Source organism: Octopus bimaculoides, chromosome 13 (assembly GCF_046866305.1).
Source record: "Octopus bimaculoides isolate indiv1 chromosome 13, ASM4686630v1, whole genome shotgun sequence".
Taxonomy (NCBI): domain Eukaryota; kingdom Metazoa; phylum Mollusca; class Cephalopoda; order Octopoda; family Octopodidae; genus Octopus; species Octopus bimaculoides.
The window spans coordinates 28,121,164-28,142,688 of NC_142940.1; the positions used below are offsets into that span (position 1 = coordinate 28,121,164).

Genomic DNA, 21,525 nt, shown 5'->3' on the forward strand with positions numbered 1-21,525 from the left:
AATTGCGATATAAAAATTGATCAACAAACACAGAAACAGAAAAACCAACCAAATTCATGTATAATATATACAAAAGTTAAATACTGCAACAACGACTATGATATATTATAACCATATAACAACTATATTAAATAAACTAAATATCTAGCATAGAAAACATCTGAGACACGTAACTTCACCATTTTACAAACATTCACATAATATTAATACAAAAAGAATGTAACAACACAATCCTCCATTATGGGGTTACATTCCTACATAGGAAGCCATATAACTTAGAAAAAATAATGTAGCCGCTCCACCTCGTGGGACTCATTTCTCCGACGGGCCGCCGCTATCCTTATTTTGCGGAGGAAATCGGTAGTACAAGGTCTTAGAATACCTGACGTCTCGACGGCGACCGGTACAAACTGACAAGCGGCAGGCCAGGCTCCAGTACTTGATTGATTTTTCTCTCCACGTGTTCTGAGATGTGGCCCATCGCCTCACCCCACTCTGTCTTCCACTGCTTTTCCATCTTTTTTTCTCCCTTTTTCTTTTTTCATCTTTTCAAAGTGTGTATTAGTAAATAAAATGCTCTTTATCTCATTATTTTCATGAGCGAACATCTGCCAACAGTGCAGGAAATAAAATCATAAAACGTTATAATGCTAAACAATAACAATTACAACTGCAACAGAAAGTATAAAAACAAGCAGTACTGTTCTTATTTCCTTTGCCAACATCACGGGTTCACATAGAACGCATTTTTAAAAGTGTTTTACACACATTTCAAAAAGTCTTTTAGCTATACCTTATATATATGGGCCCCAAATTTAGATACTGCAATACATCAATAATACTCTAAAAATATCTTTTTAATACTATTATCACGCTTGATATTCACGTTGTTTCTTTATTACCCACGAAGAGCCAAAACGCTTGATATTCACGTTGTTTCTTTATTACCCACGAAGAGCCAAAACGCTTGATATTCAGAAAATATTTTTATCACTCAAAACAAAAAACGCTTTTGTACTTAAGAAACACTGCAACAGCGCTATCATCAACATAGATACAAGCAACAAAATAAACATAGGCATACCAAAACAGTACACAACCGAAATAAAACTAAATGTCAAACAAAAGAAAATGAAGCAATGAAAAAATATAACTATAGACAATTTAAAACTGGCTAACATTTCTATCCAACTATCATTAAAGACCTATGTAAAGTAAGTAGCGTGGCTTAGTGGTTAGGGCATTCGGCTAACGATCGTAAAGCTGTGATTTCAATTCCCGGCGACGCGTTGTATCCTTGAAAAGATACTTTATTTCAAGTTGCTCCAGTCCATTCAGATGGCAAAAATGAGTAGTACCTGTATTTCTAAGGACCGGCCTTGTCACAGTTTGTGTCACGCTGAATCTCCCTGAGAACTACGTTAAGGGTACACGTGTCTGTGGAGTGCTCAGCCGCTTGCACGTAAATTTCACGAGCAAGCTGTTCCGTTGATCGTATCAGCTAGGACTCTCGTCGTCGTAACCGACGGAGTGTTCCTGTATCATTAACATAATCATCAAGAACAAAAATAGCATTTCACTCGTATTCTAAAATTTTTATTTGTGACTTGAACTTACAAGACCTTTTTGTTCTATTGTTCGCATCCAAATGCCTGGATGACAAACGAAATATTTTAGGAGTGGTTTAAAGGAGTGTTTGTACTGAGTGTAAAAGAAAAGAAAAGGGAAGAATGACCTTCCAGAAGACAGCAAGTTGTGTTAGTATTGGACGAACCCACCCATGGAGCTGAGAGCTCCATAAGCAATATTTCTTAAATTTTATTATCTCCAAATGTAACAAACTTTATCCAGCCTATGTATCAGGGCCTCATCCAAAATTTGAAAATGCATTATCGTCGAGATTTCACGAGTGACCTGGTTACCTATGAAAAAGAATCGAAATTTTCAATATAAAGGACGGCATTTACGATACCTCTTGCATGGAATGACGTAAAATCTAAGACTTATCAATGAGAAAATCGTAGCCGATGGCCATTTTTAAGGTTGAAGAAGGTGCGGTTGATCTTGTGGGTTTTCGGATTACACCGCAACGCAAAGCAATTAGGGAGATATGCGCATTGGCAAAGACAAAGCAAGACGTGAATGAAGAAGAGATTGAACATTTGGTTAATGTTGACAGCAATGCTCCTATTGTCATATATTTGGATGATAAAGGAAGATTTTTTATGCATTGATATCCAGCATCTAGGAAAACAAAGATGAAAAGAAATCAAAGCCTAAAGTTTCGTTGAAGACTTTGAGAGAGGCACTAGATACGTTTATTTTCTTTGTAGAACAATTAACGTAGATCAATGTACATGCTATGCAACGTCAATCATTAAGAATGAATTTCTTCGTGATAGAGCAAAGGTATCTTGGTAAAGTGATATAAAGACACGCTGAGAAAATTTTCGGGAAACAATCCACACTCTATTCACCCTTATGGAGGCTGCTACATCTTCCACAGCTAATGCCGTAGACCTCTTTATCTCACCCCACCCTTCCTCCCAGCTCTGTAAAGTGATTCTTGCCTCATCAAATCCATCGTTCCTGAACCTCCAGCCTCACCTGTCGATGAGTCTGCCACAGTCCTTGACGAAGAACTCTCACAATAATTTTTATTTTTATATAATACAGTATAATGTTTAGTGTTTAAAAATTTAAGCCGTATAAATAGTGATATTTTCATTACATATTCAGTTTAGTACTAGTTGTATAAAAAATATACGGTAAAGCGAATTTAAGTGTTATAAAGTAAAGTTTGCAATATCACAATGCATCATCTTTTCATTTAAATCATATGGGTAGAATTATCCAGTCGCCTACTTCTTTAGAAGCCTCACAGGTGTCTGGCGACGGTTTTCAGAGATAGCAGCTCGCACTTTTGAAACGTGATAGGTGACCGTTGTCGCCAAACGTTGGTCACATTTGGAATCGCCGTTGGAAGATGTTTTTCCTCATTTGGAACACTGGCACAACATATGACATGCATATAGATCAAACAACCCTTTCCATAGGTCTTTGGCATGGAGTAGTAACGTTACTATAAAAATTTTTGTTTCCTAATTTGAAACAGGTTTTCACACAAAAGTGGTATTTTCCAAATTCTTCAGCAGCAAGTGTAGTAAACATAAACAGGTGTTCACTTGACTACGTGACGGATTTTAATGTGTCAATTACGTTCAAGATCAACCATATACTGTACTGCAGTTGCAAGCATGATGCACTAGATTGTTATCATGCTGCTTGAAAACATCTGTTTTTGGACAGATTACATATACACAGACATTTACGTACACATACACGCGTGTGCGCACACACACACGAAAGCACACATACATGTATGTGTGCGCACATGCGTGTGTGTGCATATGTATGTACTCATACATACATAAACACATAGGCATATATATATATATATATATATATATATATACATATATATATATATATATATATATATATATATATATATATATATATATATATATGTGTGTGTGTGTGTGTGTGTGTGTGTGTGTGTGTGTGTGTGTGTGTGTGTATACGTATATATTTACACGCATACAAAACAGAAGTCAATGTGTGTTTGCATATGTATTTAAAAACAATTGACACATAATTGTACTATTAGCTATTAGTATAATCATAAGTTTATAATGCTGCCAGTGTGTCTAGGTTTATCTCCAAACATTTGTCTCAGATATTTGTAAGTCAATAATTCTTCAAATTATTCTTAATCCAACATATCTTCAATTTTATATTGAGTATATTTATTTATGTATATATATGCATATGTGTATTTATATATATATATATATATATATATATATATATATATATATATATATATGCATACATATATGTACGCACATACATACACACACAAACACACACTCATACACACACACAAACACACACACACAAACACACACACACACACACACACACACACATACATATGCATATATAAATATATATATATATATATATATATATATATAGTATTCATGATATTTTATATCCTTGTGCTTTTCCCAGTCAACGCCAAATTTACAAGAAGCGACTTAAGAAAACACAGCAGATTACGAAGTCATGGACGGATATATATATTGGTTATCTCTAATACTTGGTAGGTAAAAGCTTTCGTACAATTGGGAGCAAATAAGGTATTCCTTAGTTAAAACGGGTGGAAAGTAGAGACACAATGAAACACTGGCTAGCACTTCGAATTTTGCTCCTGTTATTAAGTCCCTTAATCTTTAAATAACCGATTCTGTGTAAGTGCTTTGGAAGTTGTTATGAATACTTTTAGGATCTTCTTAGATTCCAAACTTGCAAATAATTCAAAAAGTCACTTACCAAATATTTATCCGACAATTTCCCCAAACAATTTTATTATATATGAAACATGTAAAAAAGTTGTACGGAATGTAATTAAGAAATTGAAAAGTATTTATAAAGGAACAGGCAAATCTACACGTTTCATAAACTAGTAGATACCTAACTTCCAAGAGAGAGAGAGTAGGATTGCGTCGGTGTCTAGGTCAAACGTTTTAGCAATACAATAATGAAATAAAACAGGTAAAAAGAAATAACTGTACATGTATATTCAAATGGTTATCATGATTCTGCCATTATGCATGTTGTTAACTCAGGTTCAATACACATTCTTAGATACATTTAAAACTATGATATATTCAAACATCCTTTTTGGAATTGGATCTCGAAGTACATATAAAACTATAAATAATAGCATATAAATATTGGACTGAAAAACCCCCTGTTGGATAGAAAAAGTCGAAGACTGCCATTGGAACTCGAACTCACATTGCTTGTAGACATGTTTCGGCACAATGGTAGAACGCCCGACATGTCTGTCAAAAGACAATGTTTACATGGTATTATTTATAGCTTTATCCAATTCCAAAACAGAATTATTCTACGTTCTCTCGAAAGTTTATAATTTTTTTTAATGTCAGCTCTGTCTGTCTTTCTCTCTCTCTCTCTCTCTCTCTCTCTATATATATATATATATATATATATATATATATATATATATACTAGCAGAGATACCCGGCGTTGCCCATGTTACATGCAATTGAAGGATGAGACTTTTCTGTTATATTTTCTGTAAGGAACTGCAATACATAGGATTCGAATTTCATCAAAATTGCACATGAGGGTTTTTCCCTCTTTACACACCCTAAAAAATTCTAATCATGAGACATGTATCCCATACTATTGATTTTTATACGCATATTCCAAAATTTCAGTCTTCTGGAACCTGTAAAAAGGATTTTTCTCCTGAAAAATGGAGCTCATGGAGCTCTAAAGTGTGGGAATGAAGGCCCCTATTGGGGGGGGGGGGTTAATGTCAACCAGAGAAGTTGAATTGTTGGGAATGTTTTTAACTTGGGTCTTATAGTATGCCTGTATATATGTGAGAGTGTAGTCTCACTTAATAGTTTCAGTATGAAATTGAAAGTATTAAAGTGAAGTTATTTGAAATTACAGTAGCGACATGTTATTGTTTTACTTTTGACAGGTACTACTGAAATAGTGGAATAGTTTCAGTGTTAAAGTGAAAGTATCTGACATTACAGTAGAGTGATGTTATTGTTTCACCTTTGGCACGTAATACTGAAATAGTGGAGGAGATATGATATTGCTGTGGGCTCGAACTATGCAAGAAGTTAAAAGTTTTTTGGCCTAAGACACTACATGGACCCTAAGTAAGGCATGTTTTAATTTGGAATGAAATTGGTTGTGTAGTTCTCGAGCTTTAGGGATTCACACAGACACACATTCTCATCTTTATATATCTGATATTTATGCGCACATTCCAAAATTCCAATATTATGGACCCTTATTTTGCTCCTGAAAAATGGAGCTCATGGAGCTGAAAAATGTGGGAGTTAAGGCCCCTATTGGGAGTGGGTATCTTAATGTCAACCAGAGAAGTTGAATTGTTGGGAATCTTTTTAACTTGGGTGTAATATGTATTGTTTGAATTTCTTTGAAATAGGAAATATATGTTTGTTCACTGGGTTTGTACATGAGAGCAAAGCTACAGGAAACCAAAAGACGAATGATCACGATAATTAGTCAGCTACCCTAGCCTAATCGTTACTACTCCCCAATGTAGGATTCCTCACCATACAAGTGACAGGCACAGCTGTAAGATGCATTACGGATCTATAGCAATTGGAAGGGCATGACCCAATTGAAATAACAACGTGTGACGTTTGGAGTAAAGGGAAATGAAAGTGTCGCCTCTGGAGTTTGTAAATTACCACTATACCGATAGGTAACTGTGCAGAAAAAATTTACAATCAATAAATGTCTTAGAACAACCAGTCACTCATCTGGGAAGGGCTTGAAATCAATGTTACCAACTGGGGACTATGTGTGTCCCAGTGATAATAAAAAGACTCAAAGGAGGTCTGCAACGAAATAATTTTACTCAACACTTTGCAAGTGAATCAGTGGAGGCAAAGATGCGTCTCATTTACTTGACAATTTATGCACCACATTGCAGGAATCACAATGTAAGTATATCTGAAAGGACAGTCTTACACCGTTGTACCGTTGAATTACAAATAATGCTCATCTGTTGTTCGGGTGACCCTATAGCTTCCAATAGTACAACTGTATTCGTCTTTGCTTAGGAAAAATGCCTAAATTGTGGGTGTGAAGTCCCCATGAAGGTGTCTTTGTAACTTCTAAGAAGAAATTTTAGAAATATTACTTTATTTATGTGTAATATGTATGGTTAAAAATTCATCAACATCAAAAATATATGAATTTTCATGGGGATGATGGCCGTTATGCGTAGAATATAATTTCGAAATTTCATAAAAATCCATTCAGTACTTTTGACGTAGTTTGGATAAAAAAACAAATGACTAATGTGTGTGTTTGTGTGCATGTGTATGTGTGTATGTGTGTATATATGTATAGATATCTGTATGCATTTATATATGTGTACATATTACATGTACATCTATATATATACATCTACACATATGTATACATATACATGTATGCATATAGATCTATATCTCTATATATATGTATACATATACGTATACATATACATCTATACAAATACATCTCCCTCTCTCTCTCTTTCTCTCTCTCTCTCTCTCTATATATATATATATATACATCTATATATATATACATGTATATATATACATGTATATGGATACATTTGTGCAGATATATATATATATATGCATGTATGTATGTATATATGTATGTGCCTGTATATATGTGAGAGTATAGTTTCACTGTAGTAGATTCAGTATGAAAATGAAACCATTAAAGTGAAAGTATCTGTCATTACAGTATCGAAATGTGATTGTTTCAGTTAATGGAATAGTTTCATTTTTAAAGTGAAAGTATTTAACATGAGTGTTTTTGTTTCACTTTTGACACGTAATACTTAAACAGTGGAGGAGATATGATGTTGCTGTGGGCTCGAACTATACAAGAAGTTAAAAACTTTTTTTGACTAGAATACAACCTAAGTAAGTCATGTGTAAAATTTGAATGAAATCGGTTGTGTAGTTCTCGAGTTTTAGGGAATCACACACACACACACACACACACACACACACACACACACACACACACACACACACACACACACACACACACACACACACACACACACACACATTCTCAATTTTATATATATATAAATATATAGATAGATATATGAAATTACGATGGATGTAAACAAAGATTTTTTAAAAAAGAAAACAAACTTTGTTTACATACATAGTAATTTCACATATAGCGTTTATAAAAGCTAAATTTATAAGTTCAAAAATTGCAGAAGAATTTGTTAGTGAACAGTTTAATTTAAAGGTGAAGCACTATGACTGGTAATCACAGAGATGTGAATTCGGGTCTCATGGCTGGCCACTAACAAATTTTTCTGCAATATAAGGATGTCCTCCGCTGAGGTCGACTTTGCCTTTCATCCTTTCGGGCTCGATTAACTAAGTACCAGTTACGCCCTGGGGTCGAGGTAATCGACTTAATCCCTTTGTCTGTCTTTGTTTGTTCCTTCTATGTTTTGCCCCCTGTGGGCAATAAATAAATATAAGGATGTTCTATCCTATTTATGCTATTCAGCATTATTATTCTGCGTTTGAGAATAAAATATTTCCATATCTGTATATGTATATATATATATATATATATATATATATATATATATATATATATATATATATATATAATATAGATTTAATCAAAAGAGTAAATGTGGTACTTGAAATGTTTGAGGCACCAGAATTTGGTAGGGTAAAAAACCAAAAACAAAATCAAGAGATTTGGTGAATAAAATTTGAAGATAAACAACAAAAATTCAATAGGTTATAGCAGTACGTACGTTTCGTACAATGAAGCTTGTACGAAACGTACGTACTGCTATAACCTATTGAATTTTTGTTGCTTATCTTCAAATATATATATGTGTGTGTGTGTGTGTGTGTGTGTGTGTGTGTGTGTGTGTGTGTGTGTGTGTGTGTGTGTGTGTGTGTGTGTGTGTGTGTGTGTGTGTGTGTGTGTGTGTGTGGATATATATAATGATAATAATAATATTTTGGACTAATAGGTATAAGTCGATTCATGTGTTTAAGTGTTGGGTAGACCACTAGCAAAGCCTAGGCTACCTTTTATCATCCGCAGTCGTGGTATATTTCCGATGGATCTACTTCAGGAACTCCGCAGTGTCATTTGGGATAATTATATTAATTAAGTAACGATGGAAGCTGTGCAGCTATTAAATCAAGAATTCCCGAGTTGTAACAGTCGTTGTGAATTTACAATCTGTAATACGTTTTCGATATAACTATGTTATCAAGCTGTAACATAAATGTGAGGATATATGGTCATGAAAGTTTTTTGACAAATTTTGAAGACAAGTGGAAATCAAGAAAACAGAAAAATGACAGATATAAATGAAAACGTCTGAGAGAGGGTTTCAAGGCGTTGAGTTTACTGCTCGTGAGTGTCTGCTCAAATGGACTGTTTTTGAAAAATATGTATGTATTGAAGAAGTAAAAATGAAACCAAGTAGCGAAAAGTAATGAATGAAATATAGAAAAAAAACCAAGGAAATGAAGGTAAAGAAATGGAAAAGATTATCTTATAAAATGATTACTAAAAATCGTTAATGCAGTGAAACATTAGAAACTAATGGATGAAACGGGAATATTTGCAATGAGATATCTTTGATTATATGAATATACACATACACACACATACGTACGCATACAGACACACACACGCATACACACGCGTGCACGAGCACACACACACATAAATTCCAGTACCTTGCATAGTAAGACTGATATTTAATGTTATAGTTCAAAAACATATAATCCACGCAAGAAATCCATCTACATAACGCTGATAGGATGAGTTAGAATGTATTTTCGTAGAACAAAACAGAAAACAAAGATATCAGTACAACGTAAGTTTAGTACCGTTAACAATTGTTTCAGTATGAAAATTGCGTATAAATAATTATGTGTGATAAATTGTGTATAAATAATTATGTATGATAAATTGTGTATAAATAATTATATGTGATAAATTACACAAAATATTTATAGAATATTCGTGCTTGAAATAGGGCCAAGTAATCTTCTTCAGACCCTTATTAAACAGTTTTCATACGCGATATGCAGAAACGGTATTTCTTGTTGCTTATACAAACAGGAAAACAAGAATAATAAAAACTATTAAAACTTTCGACTATAGGCACAAGGCCTAAAATTTCAAGAAAGTGGGGTAGTCGATTACAGCGACTCCAGTACTCGACTGGAATTTCTTTCATCAACCCCTAAAGTTTGAAAGGCAAAATTGACTGTGGTGAAATTTGAACTCAGAACGTAAAGATGGACGCAATGCTGCAAAGTATTTTATCCTGTGTGCAAACGCTTAAATCGCTTTTTGTTCTCAGTAAAACAGACTGATAGAAATTTACTTTGTGTAAACCTAACAATAAATACGTTATTACTTAAAAAATAATTGTACCAAGCAACTAATGCTCGAAGCAAGGACATTGTGCCGCCAGCTCAAATAATGAAATGAAGAGAAAAGTTGAGCCAGTAGAAAATAAGTTTAGGCATTCGCTTGATGGTCCGGTAACAGTACACTGTCTCTGCATATTTTGCATCCCAAAGGAAAGTAACTCTTGATTTACTTTAAATTGAAGTCAAAATACTGAATGCACGTTCATAATCAGATCTCCAACAGACTGTAATCATTTTGCGCTTTGCTAAAACTTTAGTTTTTCAATTTATCTTCCAGCACATCCCACGTAATATTGAATTTGCATTCGATTATTTTCCTTGTTTTCTTTCCGTATACATATCACCATAACACACACACACATACACACATATTTTTGTATGTATACGTATTTCATTTTCCCTTCCTTCGTTTTCGTTGTATACTATTCGAGCTTTATTTGAGAACATATTCTCTCTATTGAGTTTTGACTTCGGTTTACTTTTTCTCTACTTTTTCTCCAAATAATTTATTAATCTACATAAGGATTTTCAACTTTTTTCAAATATCATAAATTCTTTCTATCAATTATAATTTCCTCTATTTCTTGTATTATAACTATTGTTTCCTAAACCGCTGTCAATCATAAGTAATGGAGTATTGTTTTAATTTTCACACACCTTGCTATGTTTGATCTTCTTGTCTCCTGATCGATATTTTTCCAAATATAGCTTGGTTTCCCTTATCATTTTTTTCCTTTTCTGTCCTTTCTTTCATTTTGCCTTCTCAATGATATCTATTATTGTTACAGTTATGTTACTGTTTATTTCTCTCTATATAAGCTCTCTATAATGTTATAGTACATTTAATCGTTGATAAAATAAAATCCCTAGATTGAAACACCAAAATTGCTGTCAAGTAGTACATCGTTAATAAAAGAAATTTAATCGCATACGCATACATACAAGCAAACGCATATCTGTGAATCGTAAACTATATAATTATGAAAAAACTGAACTGATATTATTCATTGAATTTATTTATTCTTTATATTACAGAATTAATGTCATTTATCGGACATCGCTGATACTCAGTAAACTAAAGTGACAAAAATTCTCAGTAAAATAAATCAATGAAAATATTGTTTCGGAGATTAAACTCTGATTAATCCACGATAGATAAATAAAATGAATAAACGAAACAGATAAATAAAATAAATAAATGAAATTTATAAATAAAAATTATGATTGAGATACATGAATATTTAAATGATTTTATATTCCAGCTTTATATACACAAGTGGTGGCATCCCAAGTTCGAAGTAAGTTAATTTTTTTCTTCTTTATCTTCATCTTCTGCCCCATCTTGTGCTTTTCTTTTTCGTAACTCGAGCAAAGTGAAATGAGGTGTTTTACTTAAAAACACAACGCATCACCCTCTCCAGGAATCGAAACCAAAATTTTTCTATCATAATTACTCGTTATTTCGCACCATTCGGCAGAGATATCAGATCTGGGAACCTTTCCATATGGTCAGGCTTTATATGAGGAAAGACCTCTAGTGTGATTCCAAACCAGTTCTCTCACTTCGTTCTCACCATAACTAATAAAGTTTCACTCTTTTCCAACACAATGCATACTAATATCTACCAGAGATCTAGCCATGCTGGGACTCCCAGTAATGTTGCCTTTACAGCCTTTCTTTCTGAATATGCGGAGAAGAGAGAAACGACCACTGAATGTTGCACTTCAATGTTTTCAGCCTTAAATAGGTCCTTGATCCGCTAAGCTGCCTTGTCTTTGATGTATGTTTGATGGCCTTCCGTGCGTCATGAAGGACATTTTCTACTTGAGCGTTAACAGCTGTCTACAGCTGACGCAGCAATATATAAGGGACTTTGTAACACTTTGCGGCTAGAGCTTCAGTAGAGGGCGTAAACTCTACCCTTCTCATCTCAATTTTCCTAAATCTAGTAGAATGGTGTAATTTCACTCTTTCACCTATAAATTTCACTCTTTTACCTATAAATTTCACTCTTTTACTTATAAATTCTGGTAGAGATTTCTTCAGCGAAGGAAGCCTTGTTATTGTGGTGGTGTTACTGTTGTTGGTGCTGTCGTTCCTATTTCTGTTGCCATTGCTACCTTTGCTACGTTTTCTGATGCAGCTGTTGTTATACTTACCCTACGCGCGTAAGCGAAAGCAGGGTATTGTAATTACTCGTCGTCGTCTGTTTGTCTGTGTGTTTGCAAAATTACTGGAAAACGGCTGAACGGATTTTCACCACATTTGGCAGAAATACTTATTGAGTAAGTGGCTCGAAATGATGGACATTAGGTTTGATTATCTTAAAACTTTTTTTTTCTCATCGTACTTACAAATTTCCCGTGTGTGTGTGCGCGTGTGTACAGTAATAGATTCGAGGGTTTCGTTTATTTACGATTTGATTTCTTAATTTTACCGGAGTATAAATACCTATAATGGTGATGACTAAAAAAAAATAATTGAAAAATTTAAAAAATCGAACTTACAAGTTTTCCGATAAGCAAGTGGTTATATTATTTTGTTCATTTTCTTTTTCTTGTGAATCGACCCTCGTCTGCGTGTTTATAGACCTTCGTGTATAGACACGTGTGGGTACATACATAAATACATACATCGATATGCGACTCTGTGTGTGTGTGCACGTGCGTGTGTGTGCGTGTGTGCGTGTGTGTGTGTGTGTGTGTACACTAATGGATTCAAGAGTTTCGTTTATTTACGAGTTGATTTCTTAATTTCACCGGACTATAAATACTAATAATGGTGATACTTAAAAAAAAAATGATCAGTCCAATTAAAAAGCATGGGTAAGCAACGCATTGTTAACCACACTATAATTTGCGAAAAATTTTATCTGCGCGCAGGGTATGTAACGCCCCTCCGATTCCTTTTTTCTTTTATTATTAACATTGTTATTTTTGGGTGGCCTTTTTGTTTTTATTGCTACTGTCGTTTGCTATCATGGCTGTCGAGAAATTATTTTTTTGTAACTAAATACTTTCAAACTTCGGACACTTTTACTCTTAGTGCTGTTGAGAAAATATTGTATTTTCAAAGTTATTTCGTGTTAAAGTTGTATTTCGGTAATTTCAACCAATCAATGACGTGTATTCAGCTGAATAAAATTACTGCTGTTGTTTGTCAACAACAACTTTCGGCGGTGTATATTTGGTTTGTCACTGTTATTTATGACATATTTCATCTCAGTTACGTTTGTGTGAATAAACGAGTGTATCTAAAGTATGTTTACTTCATGGCACCACCACAATCGTTCGTGCATTTCTACTGCTTTTAGTTTTTTTTTTTCCTGTTTTTCAGCTACTATTTTCGGAAAGACATTTCCCCCCTCCTCTCCAATTTCTTCATTGTTCACCTTTTTCCGTAACTCTAACCCTAAAATGCCAACCCTAACCCAACCCTAAAACCCCAACCCTAAAACCCCAACCCTAAAACCCCAACCTTAAAACCCCAACCCTAAAACCCCAACCCTAAAACCCCAACCCTAACCCTAAAATCTTAACCCTAACCCTAACCTTAACTTTAAAACCCTAACCCTAACCTAACCATAAAACCCTAACCCTAACTTTAAAACCCTAACCCTGACCCTAAAACCATAACCCTAACCCTAAACCAGTACAAACGCACGAACGATGTCATAAATAACAGTGACAAACGAAATATACACCACCGATAGTTGTTGTTGACAAACAACAGCAGTAATTTTATTCAGCTGAATACACGTCATTGATTGGTTGAAATTACAGAAACACGACAACTTTTAACACGAAATAACTTTTAAAATATAAACTTTCTCAACAACACTAAGCGTAAAATATGTTTTATATGACACATTCTACTAGTGTCCGAAGTTTGAAAGTGTTTAGTTATAAAAAATTAATTTCTCGATGTGCCGTTCAAAGGGAAAAGATCCTTGTGGTGTAATTTTGTGAACTATAAACTTTGAACAATGAAAACCCCCTCCTCTATTTCCGCGCCCATTGCTGCTGTTGCTTTTGTTAATGTTATTATTACTACTGTTGTTTGAAATTTGTTCTCCTTTCCTCCCACATGCTACACCTGTTTTTACAAATCATATCCCACCACTCCATTTAGTTTACTGACTGTAGACGACGATGACGACGCCTAGTTTATAAAAAGTATAATTTAATAATGAAATTTGAAAACATTCCTCATAAATTTGAGCTTCGAACGGGCAACAAAGAAAACGCCAACCAGCTCTACGTGTTCTGTTTGATTTTAACGCGTTATATAACAAAATTTCAAAAATTAACAACTTCTTAAACATATAAATAGACGAACAAACATACGAGCGACTCAAAGCGACACGTTGCACAAATACTACAACAACAACTACTACTACTACTACTACTACTAATAATAATAATAATAATAATAATAATAATAATGCTGATGATGATGATGATAATAATAATAATAAATTTTTCTATTGGCCACAAGGGCTTACATAAAAACAACATGATGTCACAAAACAGGACGGGTGTTAGAACGTGTAAATAAAATAACGAAGAAAAACAAATAAAACTCCGAATAGGGAGAGGTGCTTTTAAGACTACTCATGGAAAAATCCACAAAAGCCATTGGGGCTTAACTAACAAGGCAAAAGCCTTTCTCCTTTTATTGTATTCGTCCTACATGTGACAATGACTGTTCGACAAAGTTCCACAAGTCAGCAATGCGCGGACACTGTACGAGAGCATGCAAAACGGTTTCATCGCTCCGCGTGCATCTCAGACAAGCCCGTCTGACTGCACACCCATGCTTGTAGAGATTATCACGAACCGGCAGAGACCTCCGGTAGCACTGTCAGGCCAAGGATTTCTGGAAGTTATCCATAGGCCCCGGCCCGAAAGTCATCCGGAAGAGATCAGCCAGTTGATCCCTCCCGACGCCCAGAACCTCTCCGAGAACTTCGTCACTCTTGCGTTCCACTAATCCCCAGTAGAACTGCAAGGTGGAACTTCCCGCGACCGCATTGCCCGACTGGCCGAGGGCTGTGAGCGCTCGCAGACACTTTAGGTGCCAAGCACCCTGCCTCGGCCTACGCCTGATGCAGGACTGAAGTTCCGTCAAGGAGACGAGCTTCGGAAAAGCGCGTTCAACAAACAGCAACCAAACCTGCTCATCGTTAAGATGTCCCAGCCTCAGCGCATGTCTGCGGATCATCAGCCACGGCATGCCCAGTCCTCCACGCAACGGGTGCTGACAGCAAATGGACCGTCTGACAAGCGGTACCTGTCCCTTCCACAGGAAGCAAAAGAGCAAGCGCACCAGCCCGTTCAGCCACGAAGCGTGGCAAGGGATGACAGTTAGGCGGTAGCATATGACGGATGCGATGTACGCATTCGCCACCTCCGCCAGACCTTTCAGGGACAGCTCCCTCTCTGTCAAGTTCTGGGTGAGACTGACCACACTGTCTGTCACCTCACCCTAGTTCTTGTCCACCTGGAGGTTTGGACCAAACCAGACCCCGAGCAACTTAACCGGTCCTTCCGTCCAGCGTCCCACAACACTGTCGGTTGGCATGGATCTACTCTTCATGTGCCGAACTGCAGGCCTACTGTCTTCTAGTTAATCATTGCTCCTGTCACCGCTTCGTTTCCCCTTAGAGTAGTGCCGGCCATACAGATTCCCGAGATGTCCGACACTGTCACGGTGACGTCGTTGGCGTAAGCTGACACGAATCCTCTGCCTTCTAGTTCACGCGGGATGCCCCTCGAAACATCCAACTTCCTCAGTAATGGTTCGAGTGCCAGTACATACAGAAGAGGTGAGAGTGGAGATCCTCAACGGACCGAACGTGCGATGCTAAACGATCTCGACTGATGGGTATTTACGTTGACCACTGAACATATGTTGCTGTACATTGCAGCGATCCAGCATTTGAAAACGGGACCGAAACCAGCCGCCTTAAGGACAGCCGCCTTAAGGACAGCCTCCAAGTACTGATGGTCGACCCTATCAAAAGCTTTCGATTGATCCAAGTTAATCAGGGCACCACTCATGCCAAGTTCTTTACCAACCCTCTCTATGATGTATCGCGTGAGGTGGAGGTTGTCGGGGATAGACCTGTTGGGGATAGCGCATGTCTGTCCATCACCCACCAGTCTGTCAACGATAAGCGCCAACCACTTTGCTAACACCTTGGCCAAAATTTTGTAATCTGCTTTTTGCAGGCCTAAAGTTATCAACAATGTCCTTCTTGTTCGGATCTTTTCTCAGTAGCGTCACCACACCTCGGCTCACAGAGGAAGTTCCAGATGGAAGTTCTCCCGTTCTGCGGACAGTTGCGGTAGACATCTCCCAAAAGCTCACTGAACAAGTCTGGCATATGAATATAAAACTTGAAGAGCAGACCATCCAATCCCGGAGACCTCTCCCTTGTGCAACTAACCAACGTGTCATGTATATCTTCAGCTGTTATCGGCATTTTGCAGAGCTCCATATCCCTGGCCGAAAACTGCGGCATACCATCAAGGCTGGAAGTGAAGTTCACCTCCGCCTCCGGACCACCGTGCAGTTCAGCAAAGTGCTGCTGAAACTCCACACAATTCTGCTTGGACTCGTATAGCATGCGCCTGTCCCGACCCCTCAAAGACCGAATTGTAGTCTTATTACTATGTTGCGTCTCGGCCACCCGGGCCCATCGAACGGCTTTCTTTCCCTACTGCTTTAGAGCACCTGCCCTAGCTCTGACAATGCAACCTTCATGCTTGGTGTTGAAGAAGCGGTTCAGAACCAATCTCACTGCCAGCACGTCGGTCGCTATGCCTCTACTGAGTCCCTCTTCTAATTTCCTAACTAGGTCTCTCTCTACTTTAGTCTTCTCTATCGCTAGTTCTCTGCTAAATTCTCCAGCTTCTACTCGTTTGGGGGCTATCCACCGTCGGTTATTGGCGACTGCACCCGTCAAGCTTCGATGGACTAACTTGTTTAGTTTGTCTCTGAAAGCTAGACGTGCCGGGAGGGACACGTCCAGCTTTCAGTATCCGGGGGCCTGCCTATAACGCCTATCTTGGTCAACCGTACAGATCACAAATTTGTAGTCTGAATAACTGACGAGTTCGAGTTATGGACAACTTATGCTTTCCCTATCTGCTGGCCTAGAAAACACCCTATCAAGATAAGATCTGGATGACCCGACGCTGTTTGCCCACGTCCACACTGGGGCATCCTGGTAATTCAGTCTGAACCTATGAGTCATTTGGAATCGACTGAGTATGTTTGTGAGGCTTACACCTCCCCCTTTTCTATCCGCTAGCCCCACACGTGCATCCAAGAAAGATCTCCAAACGACTGAAGAAATCCGGCTGCCCCGATCCAGTTGGAGCATACACAGCGACCAGCCTAAAAGCACTGCCTTCATTATTGTTCACATCCAGGACCACCGACTTACCTTCCGGGTCCAGGAAGACTAACCGTATCTCGAGATCCAGGCCTTTTCTGAACAACACCGCCACCCTACCCCCCCCCCCCAATTCCTGGTCGACTAAGAGATGCAAAGATCTCAAAATCATCAAAAATTGGTGCTAAGGTGCGTGTTTCCACGATCTTGGTCTCGCTGCCAGCTATTACATCCAAATTCAGCTACTTATTGAGCAAGCGACCTTGCTTCCAGGACGACCCCAGGCCACATACAAATGTGCTCTTAGCACCGCCATATTGACCAAAGGAAAGAAAGAAAGATGAGGAGTGCTACTTACTTTCCTGATGCTGTAGGAGATCGGGTTGTCCTACCTCCATTTCTTCGTTGGGCTCCTTTAGGAACCCTTGTAGAAGCCTTGCATTGGCATTTAGTTGTAGAAAGGCATCCCGAATTGTTTGGAAAGTGTCCTAATCCATCCTCACCATCATTAAGTCCTTTGGCACGTTGCACGTGCTAGTCCAAGAAGATTTCCTCCAACCTTTTTCAATGTTTTCCCTTCGTGATAAGAATGCCATCAGTTCTTTGTTGGTCCTCCTTATTAACACAAAGTTAGCTACTTGCGTCGTTGTTTTTAGCAATTCTTGTTGCGTTTGTGGTGTGAGTTTCCTTTTGAGATGTGTTTTTTCTGTCTGCAATGCGGTTCTTAGTGCTTGTGGTGCTTTAGTTGATGATTGTGGTGCTGCGGGAGTTGTGTGAGTGTCTGTGTTTGTTGTCGGTGTAGTTTATTTATTATTTTGTTTTGGTGCAGGACAAGATGTCTCACCTCTGCGACTTCTTTTCGCTTTTTTATTTTATTTCTTCTGTCCGCCCTTATCATAACTTTTTAATATGGTGGAACCAATGTCTGTCGTAACCTCCGCCTCTCTGTGTGGAAGTGAATTTGTGTTTGTATGTGTATCTTTTTGTGCGTGTTTGTTTGAGAGAGTGGGGGTTGCTGAGCTTGGTTGCGAGGTGTTTGGTTTTCGTGGCTGATCTCTCCGACGGTTTTCTGCTGATGCTATTGTTACGCCTTCCACCCCCGCCATCACTGCTGCTATTTTTGCTGCTTTCCCTGTTGTTGGTGGTAATCTTTCTGCAGCTGGTGCTGTTTTTGTTTTCCTAGTCTTGGTGTTTTGATGTCATTGGATGTCTACGGACCCCTGTACTTATTTACTGAGGTCACGGTGCTTGCAGGTGCGTTGCTTCACCACAAGTGAAGCAATGAGGCCTTCTGCCCTCGGTGATCAAGGATAATTTCGTCCCGTCCTTGAGGTGGACATGATCTGGGATATTCTCCAAGTCTTGTGGTTTTATTTGGATTAGCATTTCCAAATCCATCTCAATCCGGTCCTCTCGTTGGACTTTTAAGACGGGGTGTCGTTGTCCTCTGCAATCACGCATCCCACGAACCACCATATGCTGATTGATACCTGGTGTTGTTCTGGGGACTCGAAGTTTTATTGTTCTTCTGCCCATGTAGGGTGGGTAGATTATGAGCTGATCAGTTTTACAGGATCCCACCGAATGCTTCATGGCCAGCTCTTCTGTTTTAAAAAGATGATACCAAAACTTCGGGCCCTTTGAATGAATTCGACATCCTCTCTGATTGATCTCAGTGCCATCTCTACTTGAAGGTGGGAGGGTTGTTCTGCTCTCCGAGATTGCACCGAGATGCACTTATATTTTTCTGTCCTCCTCGGCTGGGATTGCAAGGTTAGCCCAGGTGTTTTCTCTTTTTATGAGTTTGTGAGCCTAGGCTAACATCTATTTTTTTGTTGGAGATGTCTATCTCATAGTAATTTTGTTGGCATTTTGCAGCTGCTGCGGCAAAAGTACTTGTTCCGCTCTCACTGTTAAAGGTGGTGGTGGAATCGTTCACGTTGTTACTGCTATTGTTACTTCCAAATACACCCGCTTCTGTGTTGCTGGTGTTGACGTTGGTATTGGTTGTGTTCTCATCGGTGTTTTTGTTGTCGTTATTCGTTCTGTTATTGTTTTTTGTTATGCTTCTCTGCTCCGTATTGTTAGAGTTGTTATTTTCTGTGTTATTATCAGTTATCATAGTATTTTCCACATCATTTCTGTTTGGAGAGTTGGCAATTACATTTTTGTTGTCTGTTCGACTATCGAGTGATTATGTTCTCCATTGTGTCGTTTTTCTCTGTCGTATTACTTCTTTGTTCTTTGCGGTTAATTTTATCGCTGTTCATAGGATCGGTGGCGCTTTTGTATTCGTTATCAATTTTGTCCTCAAAATTGTTACTAGTGTCAGCGAAAATTACATTTCCGTGACTTTTCTTGCTGTCACAAACTGATTTGTTTTGCGTTAGAAAGTTACGCGCCTCCACGCCATTTTTGGCTTGCGAACGTGTTAACATTTTGCAAATACTAATATTTGGGCACAAGACTCAAATATTGTATAATTCTTTTTTCTGGGCACAAAGGCCATTGTTTTATGCTCCCTTTTAAACAATAATATCAACGAAAACAGTAATTTTGATAACAAAAATACTTAAGCTTCCACCGACGTTCTAGTCTTCCAACCGGAAGTATAATAATAATAATAATAATAATAAAAATAATAATAATAATAATAATAATAATAATAATAATCCTTTCTTTATTGGCTACAAGGGCTGAACACAAAACAGAGAGAGACAATACAAAACAAGAGACATATGGGGTTTAAACAGAAAATGTGTAAACAATAAAAAAATTAAAACAGTAAAAAAATTAAACAACAAAATTCCTCAATAGGGAGGAGTTCCACCCAGGGCCAACCAGGGCACCCCACATATCCTGGTCATCCCGACAACCAAGGGTACGCCAGACAGACACACCTCTTCTCCTCAACTGCTCCGACTTACAGAATATTCAGAGTAGGCCCATTCACACGAGCCATTTTCGCAACATTCATCCACCTTTCAACAAAATTACTGGAGTGGAGGCTGTATTTCCCTCTCTACCCTCCTTTTCCTTTTCAAGTTTCACTTGAAAAAGCCGATGAGGGCTCAGCTGAAGAGGAAAGTGTCTGTCTTCAGTCCTTTCAGCCTCGTCCACCACACTACCTCTTTCGCTATAGCTACCGCTTGAGGAAAAACGCCGTTCTTCCGACCAAAAGAAGGTGGCAGGGCGATCCTCACGATGGACTCGGTTGATAACCGGATCCGTCCTACACGTAACGACAGCTTTTCGACAAAGCTCCACGAGTCAGTAATGCACAGACACAGGACGAGTACATGCAGAACTGCTTCATCACCCTGTGCACACCTTGGATAGGTCCGTCTGATAGCATTTCCGTGTCTGTAGAGCTTGTCTCGAGCCGGCAGAGCTCTCTGGTAGCACTACCAAGCCAGGGATTTCTGGAAGTTATCCATAGGCCCTGGCCCAAAATTCCTCTGGAAAAGACCGGTTAGTTGATCCCTTTCGACGCCCAGAGTTTCCCCGAGGACGTAGTCGCCTTTTCCTTCAACTAATCTTCTATAGAACTCCATGGTGGAACCACCACCGACCGCGTTGCCCGACTGGCAGCAGGCCATGAATGCTTACTGATACTCCAGGTACCAAGCGTCCTTTCTTGGTATACGCTTGACCCAGGACTGTAGCTCCGTCAATGAGATGAGCTGCAGAAAGTCCTGTTTGACGAACGGCAACCACACCTCCTCACCGTTAAGGAAACGCTGGAGATGTCGCAACCTCAGTGTATGTCTACACATCATTAGCCATGGCATGCTCAGTCCTCCACTCAGCAGCTGTTGACAGCAGATGGACTTCTGACAAGCGGAACACGTCCCCTCCATAGAAAGTGGAGGAGCATGCGCTCCATCTTTATCAGGCACAAAGTGGGGCAAGGGACGACGGTCAGGCGATAGTAGATGACAGATGCGATGTACGCATTCGCCATCTCCACCCGACCTTTCAGGGACAGCTTCCTCTCAACCCATTTCTGGGTGAGATTGGCTACCCTG

General features: G+C 38.3%; 1 protein-coding gene across 9 annotated transcripts in view; it reads left to right on the top strand.

Annotated features, from left to right (window-relative positions):
- The first annotated feature begins 4,048 nt into the window (after positions 1-4,048).
- LOC106869731 (uncharacterized) overlaps positions 4,049-21,525 on the top strand; it is a 179,232-nt gene continuing 161,755 nt past the window's right edge. For all 9 annotated transcript variants that reach the window (XR_016244001.1, XR_016244002.1, XM_089361593.1 and 6 more), the window contains exons 1-2: positions 4,049-4,168; positions 11,357-11,392. Coding sequence is in view for 7 of the 9 variants with exons in the window: in XM_089361593.1 (XP_089217719.1) it covers positions 4,132-4,168; positions 11,357-11,392 (73 nt within the window). In the remaining 2 variants the exon portion in view is untranslated. The remainder of the gene's footprint in view (positions 4,169-11,356; positions 11,393-21,525) is intronic.